This window comes from Dama dama, chromosome 30 (genome assembly GCF_033118175.1).
Source record: "Dama dama isolate Ldn47 chromosome 30, ASM3311817v1, whole genome shotgun sequence".
NCBI lineage: Eukaryota > Metazoa > Chordata > Mammalia > Artiodactyla > Cervidae > Dama > Dama dama.
The window spans coordinates 16720574-16742726 of record NC_083710.1 but is presented as its reverse complement, the minus strand read 5'-3'; the positions used below and the strand labels follow the sequence as shown (position 1 = coordinate 16742726).

The following is a 22153-nucleotide window of genomic DNA, read 5'->3' as shown; positions in this document are numbered from 1 at the left end:
TTTACCAGTAGCACCACCTGGGAAGCCCATGGTATCCACAATGCTTGGTAAAATTCCTAGCACATAGTTGTTGCTGCAAGTGATTGAATGAATGTTGAATATTCATCTTTGGAAAAGATAGAATCATATTCTAGAAGCTGGGGAGCTAATAAGACTCTCTATGTGACAAGATTTTGTGTCAGTGGAGAAAAAAGAAATTCTCCAACTACCCCTCCAAGTTAATATTTTATTAAATGAAGAATAATTAGGACCAGCAATTTGGATATGTAGCACTGAACTGGCATTTTTTACCAATCTTGTTGTTCTGTTGTGTCCAACTCTTTGTGACCCCATGGACTGCAGCACACCAGGCTTCCCTGTCCTTCACCATCTCCTGGAGCCTGCTCAAACTCATGTCCATTGAGTTGGTGATGCCATCCAACCATCTCATCCTCTGTCATCCCCTTCTCCTCCTGCCTTCAATATTTCCCAGCATCAGGGTCTTTTCTAATGAGTCAACTCTTTGCATCAGGTGGCCAAAGTATTGGAGTTTCAGCTTCAAAATCAGTCCTTCCAATGAGTATTCAGGAATTGATTTCCTTTAGGATTGACTATTTGATCTTCTTGCAGCCCAAGGGACTATACCAATCTACCTCAGACTTACTGACAGTTGGAAAACAATAGGTGTATTTTGGTCAATGGTTAAGTCCCACTATCAATGTCCCACCATCAAAAAAAATTACAATTTTTTTCTTTGTAACCTCTGCTATTAGTATTTCTTTTCTCCTTCTATCCTGTTACAACCATCAAGACACATTTATCCACAAATGGCAAGTGCCTTGAATTACAGCTTCCCTTGTCTTCCCAAGCGTTCACTTTCTTCTGTCTCATGTGGAGTAATCAACATGGGATTGATAGCTCCCTCACATAAATTTCCATGAGGACAAGCATATGTCCTGTTAGTTAACATCCTGTCCTGTTCAGTGTTAACACACACTGTTAGTGCCTCTTCACTGTAGTGAAGGATGCAATGTTCAGGGGTTCCTCCAGGTCAAATGATTGTTCTATGGGGCCTTATGAACGTGTGCAAAGCACTATTTTTTCTCACGATGTAAGCATACCAATTTTTTCTTTTTTGAGTGGCAAAGTCTCTATGTTTTATCTGGCTACAGTCTTGCATACAAATCCCTTGTAAATTATTTTTCAAATTCTGAGGTTCATTAATTTAACTGAATCTGTTCCTAATTTTAATTAAATCTGCATTTCTCCCTACTGGGAGAAATAACTTTTGGAAAGATAGAAGCCACATTACCATATTGGAGAGAAAGGATCACAGAACAAGACAGACATAAAAGAGATGCACAAAATCACAAGGCAGGTTTTCCTATAAATTTATTTTCATACCGAAAAAATAACATTCAAAGGCAATGTTTTTATTGTATAGTATAAAATGACTTCCACTAAATTAAAAATGGAATTTCTTTGCTGTAAGCCACTGATAACTTTTTCATTAAAAAAAATTTACAATTTGCAGCACTTGTAGAAAAAAAACACCTGTTTAATAATTATATAAATACTCTTGACGGAGCCCAGTAGCCCATTATGTATCTTTTTGGCAATGTCAGCTTTCTAAAGTCAATTAGCTTCTAAATTTGAAAGGCACCTGGTGGCCAACATTCTGCTTATTATTCAAGGCATCCATTTTAATTTTTTTGCACAGACTTGACAAGTCTGAAAAATCTATTAAGTTAAAAAGAATGGAGAAATATAATACAGTTGATATTAGCAAACAACATTTTTTCCCCTTAGCCGCAAGTTTTCCCCCAGGGGATTTACAAAGTGCACCAGTTAAATATGTCTGTACATTTAAAACATTAAATATGTCAACGGCAAGACAGTTTTAAATATTTTGAATCAAATACTATAGCACAAATATAATTTACAATACTTTGCACAGGAAACATTACATCTGAAATATAACTTTAGATATCATATAAAAATACATATATTCTTCTCTCCTCATTAGAAAAAGTATTTATTTGCAGGTTCCAGCAAGATGTAACAATTCAAAAGAATTTAACCCTTTTTCAGAGGGTCATCACTTTGCAATTAGAAGACGCCCTCTCCACTTCAACTGCATGATGGTATACAACCCACAGATTATAGAGCCAGAGAATTAACCCCTCCCATTGCCCAAAGGCAGTTTTTCATAAAGGCAGCCATAACTGCTCCAATCTGCTTTAATTCTAGGAATTCATTACAAAATTTATGAACCATTATGTAAGAAAACCCTTAGATTTTTATACACCTTGAGTCCAACATCTCCCATTGGCTGTAAATATATTTACTCCCTACAGAGTCAAAGGCATGGGTAGGGTCTTCTTGTACCCTGTGGGTCGTAGCTCTGAGTACTTTCACATACCTATATACATCTTTCTTGGCTTGTTTTGGAAGTTTTCTATACATCCTAGGAAACACGGGAAAACTCTCCCCGACATGGGGCTCAATCTATATCTCGAACTTTAAAAGCCCCAAAGTACGTTGCATCTTGATCTGGATCCAGTAGTGAAGGGTTGGAGACCTCAATGCTTATTTTCTCGCCAGACCGTAGCTTAAAAAATCCTCCCACGTTTATGGAGTAAAAATGGAACTCAGAATTCCCCGACCAGTACTTGGTGCTCCCTCCTTTCATCAGAGTGTGAGAGCTGGGGATTTTGATGCTGGTTTTGGTGACATATACCATCAGCTGAAGATAATTCGCACTGAGGTTTCCCGAAGTCTCATGATGTCGGAAGCAGATGTTGGCGTACAGGTAGTAGAAGCCGTCTTGGTTAACTATTAGTTTGCCATTGCTGAAGGTCATGTTGGAGATCTTGGCCCAACCTCGGTCATGGTACCAGCAGGACAGAGTCACTTTGTGAGAACCTGAGGAAAGGAGAGGCATGCGATTTGAAACTTACTCCTGCAACGAGAAGCATAGCCTCACAATTCTGTGAGGTTGCAGAAAGACGTACCGAGATGTCATTGTTCCACTGGGAGAATGACTTCTCAAAATTTATTTTCTGAAAGGAAAGTACAAGTACAATAAGATGTCCCTGTGTTGTCTGCTGGGCACCTGAGAGGGGATAAAGACACAGTCTCACTTTTCCCTCAAGGAGCCTGCAGCACCAAAAGATAAGCATGATATATGTTCAGACAGGAAGCAAGGCACGGGCCTGGATAAGATAGGTGCGGATGTTGCAAAGGGAATTCAAAGGAAAGAGATTCCTTCCTTCCAGAAGGATCAAGAATGATTTTGTTGGGCTTGTGTGTTCAGTCGCTTCAGTTGAGTCCAACTCTTTGCAACCCCAGGGGCTGTAGCCCGCCAGGCTCCTCTGTCCATGGGATTTTCCTGGCAAGAACACTGGAGTGGGTTGCCATTTCCTTCTCTGGGGGATCTTCCCAACCCAGGGATCGAACCCGAGCCTCCTGCATTGCAGACAGGTTCTTTACTGCTGAGCCACCAGGGAAGCCCTACTGAGCCTAATAACCTAAAGAAGTAATAGGATTCCGTCTATAGAGCATAAAGGTGGAAGGAAGAGAATCAGCCAAAGGCAGCTGAGTCAAGAAAGCAAAAAACAAGTATAGGAAGAGAATATCCAGATTTCACATGGTCCCACCTTCTCTTTTAATTCATGGAGAAAGGTACATAGAAGGAGCTGAAAATCTGGGTCATAGCGACTTTGACTAAAAAGTCAAACTCTTAAACTATATTCTCATCACCATTGATTCTCCCCTCCTCCAACAGCCCAAATGCCTCCCAAGTTCACAGGAGTGAAAAGCTTCCCCTAGGGAAGTTCACAGAGAAAACATCCTTGGCATTGCCCTCCCCAGGTTCACAACTTCATGCAGTCTTTTGTGAAGACCAAAGGATGGTAAAAATGTCTTCTGAGAAACCAGAATTCTCCTTTAGCCCCTTCTCACACTTGAAATGTGACAACCGATGTTGAAGCCACTGTTTTTGGAGTAGTGGAAGTTTCTAGAAGTCATCTAAATGTGTCCAATGCTTTGACTGTTTCAGGCCTTTCAGTGCATTTTACTAGGTCTTTAGCGATTGTTGTTGCTGTTGAGTTGCTAAGTCATGTTCGGCTGTTTTACGGCCCCAGGGGCTGTAGCCCACCCGGCTCCTCCGTCCATGCGATTTCCCAGGCAAGAATACTGGAGTGGGTTGCCGTTTCCTTCTCCACGGGATCTTCCCAACTCAGGGATCAAACCCATGTCTCCTGCATTGGCAGGCTGATTTTTTTTTTTTGCCACTGAGCCACCAGGGAAGCCCTTCTTTAAAAATTGTGACATGATAAATCCATGATAAACCCCATTAATCAAATATTTATATTTATGTGGACACCCATTATCCAACTGGAAAAGGTCTCATCTAGTGGAGAAAAAAGCTGTCATAACTGCAGAAAATCCAAAGTTTTCCACCAGAGGATTTTGTAAATACTTATGCTAAATCAAGGTTGTCATCTCCCAGAATTCCATCAAGGCAAAACAGAGCTGAGGAGTCTCAGAATGGGGTTAGGAGTAGTTTCTGCAGCCAGGGAGTTCTTTGCTGCCTGTCAGCCAAGAGAAATCAGTCTATGAAACTTACACTTACAGTAGATTCCATGGATCCACAGAGCTGACAACCCTTTGGTTAGAGTGGGTCCTTGGGCAAACCCTGTAGAATCAGAACCTTTCAAGACTGGCCTGAATCCTGGGGAAACCTGAACACCTACATCATCTTTTTCTAGAACACCTGCAGAGGGCCACTGGGCAGCTGGAATATTGTCTGGGGAACCTCAACACCAGGCTCTTCCTCCACCAGGAAAAAAAAAAAAATGCAGGAGGATCCAAGCTACAGTAGGGCCACCCATCCTTAGGCCTCAAAGGCAAAGAAGTCAATGTTTCCAATCCGTCTGTTCAGAAATAGGACAGACTTCCTGAACTGCACATCTTATCCACAGGAGGGCGCTAGAGTGAGTCTGAGACGCCATCACAAGCACTGCGGCCTCCAGAACCAGAACACACACCCTTCTTCATCCAAGGTCCTACTTCAGATCATCCCAGACTAAAGCACCCCAAATATAAGTATCATTCCATGGTCCCAACTGACTCAGAAATGAGACTCTCAGGCTCATTAACACTAGCAAAGTTACTTCTCTGGGCTGGTAAACAGCCACCTAGTCCATTGACAAAGCTAATGAAACTCAAGGTGTTTCCTATCTCAGATCATCACATGGTTACCTCCTTCTTCCCCTACTTGTGTATTCAATCCTTTATCCAACCAGTTATTGACCTTACACTTTATCTTCCTCTCATGATGGTCTTTAACAGACAGCAAAGGAATGTCTAAGGTGAGGTCTGTCCTCTCAATGGGATGGTTCAGCTCGCCTTAGACCAACGGCTGGGAGATTGGTCTGGGAAGGCAGGGAAGAATATAGAAACCTTGGCTGCATGCCACTCTCATTGTTAACCTCAAGTGGAAGGAGTGCCCTAATTTCCTGCTTTACAGACTTACTTTTATCCATTTCCTGATTGATTCAGTCATTCAGTAAATATTTGATTGGTGCTTCCTATGGGCATTCATTCTACCCATAATTAAGAATTATATCAAGCAGAGTACCCACAAGGCACTAACGACTTAGAAGTGAAGAAAATAAGAAATGGGCATGCAAAATGAAAAATGTAACATTTTCATCTCTGCATGTCACATAACACACGGTTGAACTGCAGTTAAAGCAACTTGCAAGTGGAAGCTGCAGAAATTAATGGCGATCAGGCGAGTTCAGCCCAGTGACAGAGAACAGGGAGGACTTGGGTCAAATGTGGATGGGCTGAGAAGAGGCAGAGTATTGTGAGCATTGTGAGCGAGAGAAACTGTTCAAGCAAAGAATGGAATGCGCACAGTATGCAGAGGAGAAAGGAGAAAAACCATCAGTGTGAACTGAAGGGTTCATGAAGAGATGCCAGTGGGAGAAAAGAAGAGAAGAGCGCCCCCATCAGGTTGGAGGACCTCACCACGCAAGCCTGAGCATCTATCGCTAGAGCACCTTCAGCCTCCCCAGCCTCCCCAACCCCTAGAGTCACTGCTATTAGCTATTAGAGAAGTCTTTCCAGCTATTTAGCCTGAAATCCCCCTAAGAAAGCCATGAATACTCACAAAATACTCACAAAAATACTCCCCAATAAAAATTCAAGAAGCTTTTAATATATCAGTATAAGGCAGATTCTGATTTCTTTCATATGTGTAAACAAGTACAAATAAGTATGAAATGGCTCCTCTGTCCACAGAATTTTCCGGGCAAGAATACTGGCGTGGGTAGCCATTCCCTTCTCCAGGGGATCTTCCCAACCCAGGGATCAAACCTAGGTCTCCTGCGATACAGGCAGATTCTTTACCATCTGAGCACCCAGGGAAGCCCATGGCTCAGATGGTGAAGAATCCACCTGCAGTGTGGGAGACCAGGACTTGATGTCTGGGTTGGGAAGATCCGCTGGAAGAGGAAGTGGCAACCCACTACAGAATTCTTGCTGGAGAATCCCCATGGACAGAGGACCCTGGCGGGCTACAGTCCAAGGGGTTGGGGTTGCAAAGAGTCGGACGCGACTGAGCAGCTAAGCACAAGCATGAAACAGAGACGCCAAGTGAACATGCAAACGTAAAGCCATCTTTCTCCCAAGTGTCCAATCCTGGTCCAAACTAGGAGACAGATGAATTCAAGGAGGCACTGACCAAGCTGGAAGATCAAACTCTATTTTCTTAAACAGAAGCATACACTAGCTCATTTCACTCTGTCTCAAGCTCAATAACCATCAGAAAATGTCCAGGATTTTTGCCTTGTTTTTGGCAATGATTTGATGCTATGTGCCTGGAGGGAGAGCTTTATAACTAAAACATGCTTGTTATTGCCAAATAGACTTTGGCACACAGTCTAATGCAATATTTATCATATGCCATTTAAAATGAACTGAAAAGATAAATGCAGAGTACATTCACAGCACACACAGATGATAGATCAGTATTAATTTGATTGCCTCTGCTAACATGCAAAATCGTTTTCCACTCAGAAAATTAAAACAGTTCCATAAGGCACATACACAGAGAGAGAAAGAGACAGAGAAAGAGTAAATTTGTTTATGAAGCAAATATCTGGGACAGGAGAGATAGTTGAGGAAAATCTTCTGAAAAATCAAAGAGTTGGTTGCTCACTTTCTATGTCTGCAGTCAGGCAAAATTCCTTTGTGGTCCATACTATTAAATATAATAGTGGCCTCAAACTGTTTATTAAAACTTGGATTTTTCTAAAAAAATAGCACTTCCCATATGGTCTTGATTCCTGGTTTTCATACAGGTGGCCCAGGTTCAACTCCTGGTATGGGAGCGGTAACCTTTTGGGTTTCCCAGGTGGCTCAGTGGGTAAAGAATCTGCCTGCAATGCAGGAGACTCAGGTTTAATCCCTGGGTTGGGAAGATGCCCTGGAGAAGGGAATGGCAACCCACTTCTTGCCTGGAGAATCCCATGGACAGAGGAGCCTGGCGGGCTACAGTCCACGGGGTCGCAAAGAGTCGAACACGACTGAAGTGACTGAGCACAGCAGAGCACAAGAAAAATTTGCCTTGAATCATTTTTTTGGGGAAAAAAAGAATATTTATTTAATTAAACTTTAAATAACAAATTACATTCACTGAGTGCTTACTCTATGCTCATTTCCATGTAAGCTTGTTAGTACATGAGCTGGTTAAATCTTCATAGCTGCTGCAGGAAGTAGATACTATTACCGTCCCCATGAAGAAGCTGACATACAAAGGATTTCGATAATATACACAAGGTCACCCAATCAGGAAGTAGTTCAGTGGGGCCTCAGACCCAGGCAGTCAGACCTGAGACACCTGCTACTAAAACGGCATTCATCTACTTCTTACGGGAAAAGAGGAACATAAGAACACTGAATGTATTTCCCTCTGACAAAGCCAACGGCCACAAGGTACTTATGTGATAATCTACAGAGCAAAAAGTACGGACTTGAGAATCAACTAGAGAGGAATCCAGTTTCTAAGTCTGCCATGTTGTAGCCTGGATCAGGTAACTTACACTAGGTACATCTTGGTTTCCCTATTTGCAAAATCTGATAATCACTATTTTGCAGTGTTGTAGAATTAGAGATAATTAGACGTAGAGATAATGAATACAAAGCAAAATGCTTGACAGATAGTGTGTATTCAACAATAGTATAACGATAGTAATGTTCCATGTTAACTCTATTGTTGACTTAAAAAATTTTCACAATTGTGAGAGTTACAAGTTAAGTTGTATGCGAGTTAAGCTTTATTTGGGGCAAAATGAGGACTGCAGCCTAGGAGACAGCACCTCAGACAGCTCTGAAAAATTGCTCCACAGAGGTAGGGGGAAGGTCAATATATATGGTTTTGGTGAAGGGGGAGTTCAGTGCAATCAAGCAATATCTTTGCAAAAGTTTTCTGTTAGTCACGAGGAGCTGAGGTCACCATGAAGGGATTTAGTGCTTTCCTGGGTATGAGAAGATACATGGATCAAGCTCATAAAATCAGATCCTGCAAACATCTATCTATCTAAAGACATGTTTTGCCAGTTTTCCCAGAGCACAGAGTGCCTCACTCCTGATCTCCACCCTGAACTCCCTTCAGGGGGTGTTGAAGGCCGACAGCTACAGCAGCCCATGATCTAATCCTTGTAGAGGCAGATGGCAAGTGCCAATATGGAGTCGACACTATCATAAGGTTCTTGTAATCTTTTTTATGCTCACCTAACCTGATGTGAAGTAACCACTGGGGATTATACGACGGACTACATTGGGTACATGTAGACGCAGAGCTCTGAGTCTCCTCATTTCCAAAAGAAAATCAGGTCTCCACTCCACTAAGCTAAATTTCTAGCCTGAAAAAAAGTGAGAAACCCCTGGAGAAGAAGAGAGTCTCATTTTCTAGAGGGCCCCTGCCCCTGAAATATCACTCTGCTAAGCTTCCACCTGGCACTCTGCAGGAGACAGCTGAATGTATGACTGTGCGTGTGTACTCAGTCACTTCAGGTGTGTTTGACTCTTTGCAACCCTGTGGACGGCAGCCCACCAGGCTCCTCTGTCATGGGATTCTCCAGGCAAGAGTACTGGAGTGGGTTAACATGCTCTCCTCCAGGGGATCGTCCCAACCCAGGGACCAAACTCACATCTCCTACTTCTCCTGCATTGCAGGTGGATTCTTTACCCACTGAACTACCTGGGAGGCCCCGAGTATATGACCACCTGGAGGAATTCATGCACCTCATAGGCCAACCATGGGGATATGTCAACTTTGGCTTGGGTAAACCGAGATGAGTATACCAAGAGACCCTTCTTCTCCGCTATGCCACCTCAGCTGGCAGCTGTTTAACATAAAGTCACTCTGATGGCCTGAAAATGAATATAGTGATGATGTGTGTTCCTGCATGATTGAGAATCATTGTTTCCATGGTGTGGATGACGAGCTGAAGACCAGATGAATATAGCGATGCTGTGCATTCCTGCATGATTGAGAAGCACTGTTTTCGTGGTGCGGATGATGAACTGAAGACCAGAGGACTTTTCTTCTGGTCTAGAAGTTACAGGCTCTCAAAATTTTGGTAACAGGCTAAGAATAGACTGAGTATTCAGTTGGGCTGACAAATGATTCTTGAAATATTGTTCAGGCTGGATGCAATCGAAACTTACCTGATGGGATGTCAGTGGCATTAATCGTGAGATGGGCAAAGGGCTGAATCTCAGGCTTGTTCCTTCTGTCCAGATCTAACCATGAACCTTCCACCATGGCTGGAGATAAAAGAAGTCATGTTAGCCCAAGGAGGAGTCACCTTAGGGGTTTTCAAATATTTGTACAGGTCCACGCTTACCTTTTTCTGCTCTAATGTGCTGTGATTTAACAATATGTTGCATTTCCTGCAATAAAAAGAAAAAAAATCTTATTTATACACTCACTCTTTTGATAAGGCAGTTAAGAATTCAGGATTGTTAGACATACCATAAAGTAATCCTCTTTCCCTCAAAAGATGCCAAAAATACATAGGTAGTAAAATTTCTTGATGTTCTAAGTAGCCATCAGGGGACGTTCATCTCCAAAGAATTATCTTGATGTGCTTAAAAAGTAGATTATACACATACTATCTAACAAAATAGTTCGGACAGTAAGAGGAAATAAAAGACAGTGTAAATTATAAAACATGGAGTCACCAAACATAATTAAACATTTGTAGCAGGTACACAAACGAAGATGAAGTTAACTAGGAAAATACCAATTATCACAGAATATATGACCATCTTAAATCTTTAGGGAGGCTCTTTTTATGTCTATTTCATTAGTGAATTCCCGTTATAACATTGAAGCTCAGCCCATAAGAAAGAGAAAGATGCCTGGCTCCCAGTGGTTAATTTTTTGTTTTAAAAAGTCACAGTGTATTTAAAGTACTACATGGACGTCCAGGAGCTTTTAGATTACCAATAATTAACTTAAAATATTGCCACAAATAGAGGTGTAGAAGCTCAAGGCAGAAACAGAAAGAGCTCAAGTACATAAAAAGCATTGTTGTTGTTTAGTCGCTAAGTCGTGTCTGACTCTTGGCAATGTCATGGACTGTAGCCCACCAGGCTCCTCTGTCCATGGGATTTCTCAGGCAAGAATGCGGAGTGGGTTGCCATTCCCTTCTCCAGGGGGTCTTCCCGACCTAGGGATCGAACTCACGCCTCCAGCACTGGCAGGCACATTCTTTACAGCTGGCTCCTGGGGAAACCCCACACAAAGAGCATAGGTAAGTGGATATCTCCGTTTGGCCCTGACAGTGAGAGGGCCAATAGGTAACTGCAGGCCCACCGAAATCAAGACCTTAGCTCCTATTACATAGTAAAGCGATGTGGATGAAGCTTCAGGCTTTGACTTCAGGTCAAATCCCTTCCCAGTCCCCTGGATGTACTCACATACATACTAACAGCACCTCGATCATAGGTGGCCTCTATCAGAGGCGGTTGTGAAGATTCAGTGAGCTCATACACGTAGGCACTTAGCAAAGGGTCTGGTAAATCCATACATGTAAATACTACTAGAGAGACTTGCCTGGTCGCCTTGCAATGCAGGGGACACGGGTTCGATCCCTAGTCGGGGAACTAAGATCCCACTTGCTGAGGGGCAGCTAAGCCCTTGTGCCACAACTGTGCAGCCTGTTGCCACAAGGAAAGATCCCGCATGATGTGATAACCAAGACCCGATGCAGCCAAATAAATAGATAAATGGATACTTTAAAAATAAATAATTAGTCATATTAACACTAGAAACACTCTGGAGAGAATCCGAATTTCTGTGTTATTGGGGTGATGATCCATGCTAACTACCCCACCCTCCACAACGTTTAAAAGATGGGCCAGATAGCTCAAGTTCTTTGAGTGTCTGGAGACAAGGACTTTGAGACAGATGATGGATGGGTAGATAGAGGCAGAAACACAGTTTCAACTGCTAACAGTTAGAAGTGATAAAATTACACTGATTCTCCTGTCTGCCTTCAGGACCCCCAAGAGAGAAGAGAGTCTATGCTACTTTTTTTTTCTATTTTTTTTTTTACCTGGAGGATAATTGCTTTACAATGGTGTGTTGGCCTCTGCCACACTTTAACATGCATCACCCACAGGCATACACAGGTCCCCTCCCCCCTGAGCCCCTCCCTCCCCCCTCTCCCCCCCCCACCCTTCTAGGTTGTCACGGAGCACCGGCTGGAGCCCCCTGTGTCACACGGCACATTCCCACTTGCGATCTGTTTCACATGTGGTCATGTATCTGTTTCTGTGCTATTCTCTCAACCCGCCCCACTCCCTTCTTCCCCTAAGAGAAAGACAAACATCACATGTTAACACATGTGTGTGGAATCTAGAAAGACGGTACTGATAAACCTATTTGCAGCACAGCAATGGAGACACAGGCATGGAGAATCTTATTTTTAAAGGCCCTTGGAGGACACAGCAGAGCTGTCTTCAATCACCTGTTCTAACAGCCTAAAGAAGTCACAGTGTGCCTAACTTTCTTTTCTTGCTCATTGGGATCATTAAAAAAAAATTTTATTGACGTATAGCTGCTTTACGCTGTTGTGTGAATTTGTCCTGTTCAGCAAAATGAACATATATCCACATATCCCTTCCCTTTTGGACGTCCTCCCCCTTCAGGACACCACAGAGCGTTAAGGAGAGTCCCCTATGCTGTATGCAGGTTCTCATTAGTTATTTTATATACAGTATTGATAGTGTATATATGTCAGTCCCAAGCTCCCAATTCCTCCCATCTTCCCCTTTCCCCTTTGGTATCCATAGATTTGTTCTCTGACTTTAAAGGAAACTTTTCAGCCTCATCCAGGGCTACCTCCTGCCCTTATTGCTCACGGGCATCACTGCAGGACATTTCTAGGCAAATGGTGGCTGGTGCTTTGGGGCTGTGCGGTGCAGTGGTCCTCACCAGGCCCTTTCCCTCTCCCCACTCCATCCAAGATTTATTTCTCTCCCCTGCTGACTGCCCATCCCTCAACTCTCTTCTCATGATCTCTGGGTTCCCAATGGGACCCTGATTTCTGGAATTTCCTAGTCTTCCCTGCAATCTCAACAAAGATTTATACATGCACAACCTACCTATTTTACAGTGTGTGTGTATTTATGCATTTATATATACACACAATGATACATTGTATACATCTCTTGCAAATGTGTAATATATTGCATACATAATGTATCTGTATTCATTATATATATTTATACATATAAAATGAAGATATATATTGGGTTGGTCAAAAGGTTTGTTCAGATTTTTTCTGTACCATCTTATGGATGAACCTTTTGGCCACCCCAACATATGAAATGTATATACAGTGTATATAGCTTTATATACTTATGGTTAAATATATCTTTATACACTGTGTATCTCTTTATCTATTTATACAGGCGTCTATAACGAAACTTCATCTGATCACTACCTCTGAGAAGACTTGAACAGGAGTTGGAACCTGGATGACAGGAGTTCTGAGACTTCAAGCTGCCTCTCATTTTCCCTCTAGCCCTGATGGACCTCATCATCAGAAGGAAGAGGGGGCAACGGGGTTCAAGAGGGTGGAGTAGAAGGATGCACTCATCTCTTGCCGGAGTCCCCAAACCACAACCAGCTGTTGAGAAGGCAGTGGGGGAGGGAAGAAGGAAGCAGGGCCCAGTGTGACAGAGGCCAGGGAAGGTCTGCTCGGGGCTTTCCTACTGAGAAGAGCACACTTGGTCTTGAGAAAGACAAGGAAAGAACTGTCGTGCTAGCTCTGCGGTTCTCAACCTTGCACGTGAAGCCTGACTTCCCGGGGTGGAGTCTGAGAATTCACATTTTTCACAGATGAGCTGGCGTGGATGGCCTGGGGCCTCCATTTGAGAAGAGCAATCCCACTCTCCTTCCCAAAGATCTCAGAGGTGTGCACCTCTGAGATTTTCTCAAAGCTTGAGACCGGCCAAAGAAGCAGCAGACAAAAGTCACCGATTAAGTGGGCAGAGAAACTGTGTTCTCTCCCACCTGGGAATGAACTTCTGTCCATTTAATCAGCAGCTGCTAGGTCAGTGCTGTCATAGAATCTCTTTATTACAAGAACATTCAATAACCAGAGCCATTCAGAAGCACGTTCAATGTCTGCTTTAAAAAAAAAAAATGTGTCATGACCCAGGATGAATTAAAATTCAAGCTAAACACCCATGAGGTAATGCTACTTCCATGTTATACAATTTTGGGTATCCAAGAGTTGCAGTTTCTTCTCAAAAACCATATAGGGAAGCATCCACATGAAAAGCAAAGTACAAAAAATGTAGACTCAATGTCTGTTCTTATATTCTTACCCCACCTCCAATCTTCTGAACTCTAAGATCACTCTTATTTATGTGTACACATATTAACCATGAACATAACAAAAAGACTATAGTTTTGGGGTGCCCTGGCCCAACTCCAGCCAATTCAATTAGTCTGATATTGACTTGCTAGTTTTTTTTACAATAATCTCCCCAGGTGATTCTAATATGTAGCAGGCATAGAGAAACACTACTATTTGAGCATTTCCATGAATGGTGGTTTGGTGAGAGCTCCATTTAGTCATTTATTATATTCTCACGATTTATCTGGGAAATCCCACAGACAGAGGAGCCTGGTGGGCTACAGTCCATGGAGCCACAAAGAGTCAGACATGACTGAGCACGCACATGCTCCTCTTTAAAAGACTATACTCTAGGAGGCTGGCAGGAAAGTATCAGTGGCCTGTGATGGAGTTCTGCCCCCAAAATAGTGATTTAGCAAATGGAATATTTTAAACCATATGATTTTGAGAAATGGCAGATGCTGGAGGAACTACTTGGCTTCCTTCTCCTCCCCTAAAGCAGGTCATAGACCCTCAGATGAGAGGTACCTTCCCCATCTGGAAGAAAGGAGCCTCTTTATCTCTTAAGATAGTGAGGACACCCAGAGGAAACTGAAGGAGAATGGATACATGTGTATGTATGGTTGAGTCACTCTGCTGTCCGTCTGAAATTATCACAACATTGTTAATCGGCTATGCATGCATACCTGCTAAGTTGCTTCAGTCAGGTCTGACTTTTTGCAACCCCATGGACTGTAGCCCACCAGGCTCCTTTGTCCAGGGGATTCTCCGGGCAAGGACACTGGAGTGGGTTGCCATGCCCTCCTCATTAATCAGCAACTATATGCCAATATAAAATAAGAAGTTTAAAAAAAAAGGTTACACAATTTTCGTATAAAGGAACAAAGACTATGTGGGCAACAAATATTGGAAAAATCATATTACAGAGCTGTGTCAGGGGTTGATTAATAAAAACATTATCCTGTTTTTTTCTATTTGGGGAAAAAGTGATTGCTGCAAGATCTAGCTTAAATATGAAGAAAAAAAAAAAAAATGAAGGAACAGGCCTTGGTAAGTTTCCCCCAGTGTACCCGCCTTCACTCAGACCCTGTCCTGTCCTGTCCCATTTTTTCCTACACCTCTCCACTCTTCATCAAACTGAGTATAAAAACCACTCAGCTTAACTATTCCTGTGGGTCTTCATTTCCTTATGAAGGCTCCTGTGTCGCATAAAACTTACATTAAATAAACTGGGATGGCTTCTCTTATTAATTTGTCTTTTGTCAGTCTAATTTATAGGACCCCCACTGGTGAACCTAAGTGGGGGGAGGGAAAAAGTCTGTTTTTTCCCCTCTCTCCACCTGTCAAGAAATCCTTAGAGGGTGGTTCCCTCCCTGAAATAGTAATTCTGAAAGGAGGCCCACCTTGACCAAGAATCTGACAAAAAAGAACCTCAGTATCAGGAAACATGGTCTCAGAATTCCTGGGGCGGGGGGGAAGGGAGTCTTCAGAGAACAGCAGGCTCAGAACCTACCCAGGCGAGTTCAGAGCTTGCCTGCAGGGTGGCGGAGCCCCCAGACTCGGCCACGAGGGCCCCGGGCATGGGGGCCTCACACCTCCACTAGTGACTCCATCAAGGCCCCACCACGGAGCAGGGCCAGCTCGGTCACTCTTCTCAAAGATCAGATGCTTGACTGTGCGCATACTATGCAGTTCTCTCTTGAATGGCCCCCTAGTATTCTTAATTTTCAAGATTATAGGAGACTCTTCTGAAGGAGTACAATTCTATTTATCTCCCAAGCTTTGCATCTACATTTATTTTCATCCACAGTCGTCCTCTCTTTTTGTCACATTAATTAGAGTGTTTTAAAATTCGCAGAGTTCTTTAGTCCTAAATCTTATCATTCCGACACTGCTTCTGGTTTCTTTGAATTCAGAAAGATCTGATCTGTCTAATTTGGGGAAGACACTACAAAGAACATCCCAACTCCTTTCCTCTGAACAAATTATTCACATGAAAGAGATCTTTTAAAGAATGTTATATGGGTTTTATCTTATTTTAAACCCAGTTGTAAATTTCTTTTTTCAAAAAGTTAACTCCCTGGATACACACTGAGAAATGGAATACTTCCTGCTGGATCAGTAAACAAGGATGCCACCTTGTTCACCGGTGATCGTAGCCACCACCGATGGTGATGGGATGGTGAGGGAGCTCAGGAAGGGGAGAACGCCTGCCATCGAGCAGCCACCAGACTGCAGTCACTCCCTGTGGTGAGACACTCAGGACCGGAAAACAGGAGTGTGGCCCCAGATAGCTGAAAGCGTGAAAAGTGAAAGCGTGAGCCTCTCAATTGTGTCTGACTCTGTGCGACCCCATGGATGGTAGCCCACCAGGCTCCTCTGTCCATGGAATTCTCCAGGCAAGAATCCTGGAGTGGGTACCATTCTCTTCTCCAGGGGATCTTCCGGACCTAGGGGTTGAAACTGAATCTCCTGCACTGCAGGCAGATTCTTTAGCATCTGAGCCAGCAGGGAAGCCCAGATGGCTGAGGGGCATATCAAGGGAATGATTTGAGTGAGCCCAGACTCTTGCATCTCCCCATACATAGAAAAACACTAAATGCCTTAACTTGGGTTATCCGTCTCCTTTAATTAACAGTAATTTTTTGACGTTCAGACTCCCTGCCCGTTGTCACGAAACTTCTGTCTAACCTGGCTCCTGCCTTCGTCTCCTCAGGGCCGTTTTCTCACGGTCACTTGAGACGCTGTCTCCAGGCTTGAAGTCCTAAAAATTCCCATTGAATAAAACATAACTCTCAACTTCTAGGTTGTGAACAGTTTTTAAGTTGACACACACAATACAATCATATGTTGTCTCCCTCCTGTCATCCAGAATGCCCACAGCTATGTATAAAAAAGTATAGAGAGTTCTGACACAGCTCCCAGCAAACAGCCTCCAGCAGAAGCCAAAAACAGTCTCCAGGGTGAGAAAGCTGGGCAGACTGCCCTCTCTGCTATCTTCTGTTGGCTGAGAACTCCTAAAGAGGACCCAGCGTACTGTTCCCCAGGAACATCGGCGATCTGCCTTCTCAGAAGAGAGCATGTTTAGCATCTGTCACATTCAAGGACAAAGAGAACTACCCCCTGGCTTCCAGAATCTACTCAGGACCATTAGGATCGTTACCTGTAAGTTCCTAGGAAAATCCCATGAACGAATGAAACTATTTGTGGTCACACTATAACAACTAGGCTTTTCAGCTAATTTATGCATTTTAAAATAAGCATAATTTGCGTCTAAATTGCGAGAGCTTCATTTAACCCTTTTTCAAAGTAGGACAAAAGAGAAAAACCGAACTACTAGCAGACTGCCAAAGAAATCACTGCCAATTCAAGGATAAAAGAAGTCCTCTGACATGCTGCCACCTAGCGGACACCGTCTAACATCGACAAGCCAGACTTCCAGGTCTGAAACTGCCATCTGACCCGACTCCACAAAGTTCTAAAAACAATAGAGATGAGGAAATTACAAAACAGTTTGAAAAATCTTCTCCTTGTGGTATTTTCCTATTTAGACTGCACTGACTTTTTCATCTTTGCCGTCACAGTACATTTGAACAGACAAGAAAACAACCGGTATGATTTTTTCTTTTTCTTTAATTTCTACTTTTTATTTCACTCATTGAAAAATGTTGGGATTTCACAATTTCTCCTTCAAGAGAGAGAGTACACAAGAGATGAATAGGATTGTGTAAATGTGGTCTCTCGGATGGCTTCTCTTCAACTTCCTCCTTAATTCAACATCTAAGTACAATTCCTGGGAGTGTGATGGGGAGACTGTTCTGCCAGGCACCCGTGAACATCTTACAATATTTTCGGATCATTTTGCCAAAGAGAAGCGGGGGAGAGACATCCCAGAACTGGCTCAATCTTGATATATCAGAGCCACTTAGGAGAGATCGTACTCAATAAAAATAAACACCTGTCAGTACTTTCAGCTCCTTTTGAGCAGTCATGGGAATTTTGCTCCAGGTTATTTAAACTTTGACAGCAAACGCTTAAACCAGCCTCTGCAAACTCAGCTGGATAACCGCCCCCAACAAGACTTTGAGAGCCTTCCAATTCAAGAGTGAACGTTATTAATTTGGTCTTATAAAATCACATGGATAAACAGATACAAATCTTCACTGAGGATACTCCCAACTGTAAAGATGACCCTGAGAAAAGTCAATTCGCTGGAGTCTGGTCTCATCAGACCGAAGAGCCCACCTGGGCATTGTGATGTGACTGGCGCCATCCATGCGGTACCTGTCAGTCAGAGCGCAAGAGGAGAGATTTGTCTTGCCAGATGCCCCTGGCACCAGCTCCTAGCTGGGGTCTCAGGTGGCTGCTTCCCTCTGCAATCCCAGAGGCAGCTGCAGGGACATCTGGCTGGTTGAGCAAGGATTTAACACCCCGTTTGCCAGATATAATACAGGGTTCATACTCTTGTTAACATATGTAATGCATTCATTTTAACATCTTAATGATACCCTTCCTGTAATTCTTCTCCAACCTAGTTACGAGAATAGTGTATTCATCAGCCGAGTTAGCACATGAATGTCACACGCGGGTTGCTTCTGAAAATGAATAGCCAGTTTCCTATTCCTGCAGAGAAATCCTGCAGACTTCCACCTTGTAAAGAGCTCAGAAATCCATCCTCATCTCTCCAGCCAGAGGACCACTGCCTTCCTTCAATCTGTCATCATTTCTCATTAGGGTTACAATAATAGCCTCCTACCCGCTCTCCTGGGCTCCTGCTTTCCTCAAACCAGCCCATTGCTGCTAGAGCAAACGTCAGAAAGTCCGAAAGGGAGCAAGGCCCTTATCTTCTGTTTTCTAAAAAATGGCGTTGTTTTTAAATTTTATTGAAATATAGTTTATTTACAATATTGTGTTAGTTTCAGGCGTACAGCAAAATTAATCAGATACTATGTATCTATATGTAGATATATACGTGTGTGTTTAGTCGCTAAGTTGTGTCCTACGCTTTGCAACCCCATGGACTGCAGCACCCCAGGCTTCCCTGTCCTTCACCATCTCCCGGAGTTTGCTCAAACTCATGTCCATCGAGTCGGTGATGCCAGCGTCAGCGTCTTTTCCAATGACTTGGCTCTTTGCATCAGGTGTAGATAAACTTTTTCAGATTCTTTTCCATTATAGATTATTACAAGATACTGAGTAAAGTTCCCTATGCTATACAGTAGGTCCTTGTTGGTTATCTAGTTTATACATAGTAGTGTGTATATGTTAATCCCAAACTCCTAACTTATCCCTCCCCCTTCTTTCCCGGTTGGTAACTGTGGTGACCCAAGGACAAAAGAGCAGACAAAACCCAGGAGGGCCGTGGACTGTAGGAACAAAAAAGCCAGACCCTTATCATCCTTCCCTCCCCCGTGTTGTAACTATTAATGGTTTTCAGGTCCTCCTGAGCGGTATAACCTGTTTCCCCTCCTACCCCACAGGGAGAAGACATTTGCCTTACTCTTTCCCGACCCAGTATAGGTGCCTCATCCAAACGACCCGCAAGACCCCTACCCCACTCCTTGTATCCCGGGTATAAAAGTGGACTAAGGACCCCTGTTCAACGTCGGTTCCCCCTTGAGCCAGCCCGCTGCTCTAACAGTGTCTCCCTCTCTAATAAACTTTATTTCCCTCTCCTTCTGCCTCGTGTCTGGAAATGCTTTTCCAACCCGTGCCCAGACCACGACAGTAACCATAAGTTTGTTTTCTATGTCTGTGAGTCTATTTCTGTTTTGCAAATAAATTCATTTATGTCTTTTTATTTAGATTCCACATATAAGCAATATCATATGGTATTTGTCTTCTTCTGTCTGACATTTCCTTTAGTATGATAATCTCTGGGTCTATCTCTCCATGTTGCTGCAAATGGCATTATTTCATTCTTTTTATGGCCAATTAATATTATGGCCAAATTATAGATATTGGTCAATTATATACAAATATATATATGGATAACTAGTATAAATATTAATATTTATGGCTAAAGTAATATTCCACCTTGTATATGTACCACATCTTCTTTATCCATCCCTCTATTGATGAAGTCCCTTCTCTTCTGAAAACCCTGCAGGGGCTGCCTGCAGACTTCAGGAACAAGTCTAATTCCTAACCTGGACTTGTGAGGCCGCGCATGACCGGGCTGGTTACCACCCCAGGCTCTCCTGCCATTCCTTCCCTGCACCCCCAAAGCCCATCACCCCTGAGAACACTCTGGGCGTTCAAGCCGCACGGCACCACTTCCGAGTCATTCCTTCTGCAGGTCTCCTGCGCTTCCATCCACACAGACGTGGCACACAGCTCCTTCCCTGGAGAGGGATCTTACTGTCCTATGGATAGCTCATCTTTAGTCGTAAAGATTTTATTCCCATGGCATTCTTGGCTCACAAAGCACAGAAAGAAAAAGCACCAGAAGCTATGGAACAACAAAGAGACAGGATTTTTTTTTTTTAGGCCGAGCCAACTGGCATGTGGGCTCTAGTTCCCTGATGAGGTTAGAGTTGATTTAGAATCGACGTCTCAGCCCCTCTTTGTCCCTCCCCTAATGCTTGCTTCGAATTTCTAATCCACAGGATGTCAGGGGACACTATGTATGCACCTGGATGAAGCCGGAGACCTCCTGGCTTATTGTGAAGAGTCAATGGGTAACACTCTGAAAACACCTCAAGGCAAAGAACTTTAAGGGCAGGAGCCATTAAGGGGTTCCCTGATGCTGGGAAACACTGCAGGCAAAAGAAGAGGGCGGCAGAGGATGCGATGGTTGGACGGCATCACTGACTCAACGGACATGAATTTGAGCAAACCCTGGGAGATGGTGAAGGACCGCAAGGCCTGGCGTGCTGCCGTCCATGGGGTCACAAAAAGTCAGACATGACTTGGGTAATTGCACACCACCACCTAAACATTTGTTATTCAGGCAGAATGGAGCCTGTGCTTCCAGGCCCAGAGCCCCCAGGGTATGGGGGTACCAGGACCAAGAGGGCGGGAGCACTGGGAAGGGGAGGGGCAGCTCCACCCATCCCCCGGGGGTGGGGGGAGGGGGGAGAGGGGAGGGGTCCAGGGCCCAGCGAGTGTCTGGGTGGGGGACGGGGGCAGGAGATACAACAGATGCCCCACTGACCCTGAAGGTAAGAGCCATCTCAGACCTGAATTTGTAATTTTACCCTTTGTTCCCTAAAACTCTTTATTTTTAACCAAACACTATTGCTTTAAAAAATTCTCTCTCCCAGATGGTTGGGGTGAGGGGGTGGGAGGGAGGCTCAACGGGGAAGGGATGGTCTGTACACACAGAACTGATTCACTCTGCAGTACAGCAGAAACTAACATGACATCATAAAGCAAGTGTTGCTGCTGTTCAATTGCCCAGCCGTGTCCACCTCTGAGACCCCACGGACTGCAGCACACCAGGCCTCCCTGCCCCTCACCATCTCCCGAGGCTTGCCCAAGTTCACGTCCATTGCATCAGTGATGCCACCCAGCCATCTCGTCCTCTGACACCCCCTTCTTCTGCCCTTAGTCTTTCCTAGCATCAGGGGCTTTTCCAATGAGCTGTCTGTTGACATAAGATGACCAAAATACTGGAGTTTCAGCCTCAGCATCAGTCCTTCCAACTATAAAGCAACTATCCTCCAATTAAAAAAAAAAAAAATCCCTCAAAGCCAAACAGGGGTTCTACCTCCCCGCCCTCACACACCCCATTCTGAATCTCCTCATCTCTGTCTCCTCACTGAATCACCCACCCCAGCCACAACCATCCCTGGAAATTCTCAGGGAAGAGCTTTACCAAGATGCGGACCAGTCTCCTCCTCCCCCGCTAAGTACAGCTGGTGAGCGGGGGCTCATTTCTCCCAGAAGAGGCTGCTGATTGGAAAAGACATGTCTTTGCACACAGATAATGGACTCTACCCACCGAAGGGCTGAAGAATACAGTGCCCTTGTTTTCCTAAAGCAGAGTGATGCCTTCCTGGCCGGGCGATGGCTATACTGGGAATAGAAAATTAGTTTTTATTGTTTAACCTTCATGGTTTAAATGAGGAAGTTTCTGCTACAGTTAAAGGTCCCCTCGAGTTTTCATAAAGTAGCCTTATGACAGCAATATTAGTCTTCATAAAGAGCTCAGTTTTAAAATGCCTTGCGCTCAGGTACTTGTTGCAAAGTTTCATCTAAGGGCTTAGCCGACTAACTGC

At 43.8% G+C, this 22153-nt stretch overlaps 1 protein-coding gene across 1 annotated transcript in view; it reads right to left on the bottom strand.

Moving 5' to 3' along the window:
- Window positions 1-1416: 1416 nt before the first annotated feature.
- The window catches only part of TNFSF11 (TNF superfamily member 11), a 42589-nt gene continuing 21852 nt past the window's right edge, over window positions 1417-22153 (bottom strand). The window contains exons 3-5 of the mRNA XM_061133067.1: window positions 9903-9948; window positions 9724-9822; window positions 1417-2904 (exon numbers count right to left, since the gene is read on the bottom strand). Of these exons, the coding sequence (XP_060989050.1) occupies window positions 2483-2904; window positions 9724-9822; window positions 9903-9948 (567 nt within the window). The 3' untranslated portion in view covers window positions 1417-2482. The remainder of the gene's footprint in view (window positions 2905-9723; window positions 9823-9902; window positions 9949-22153) is intronic.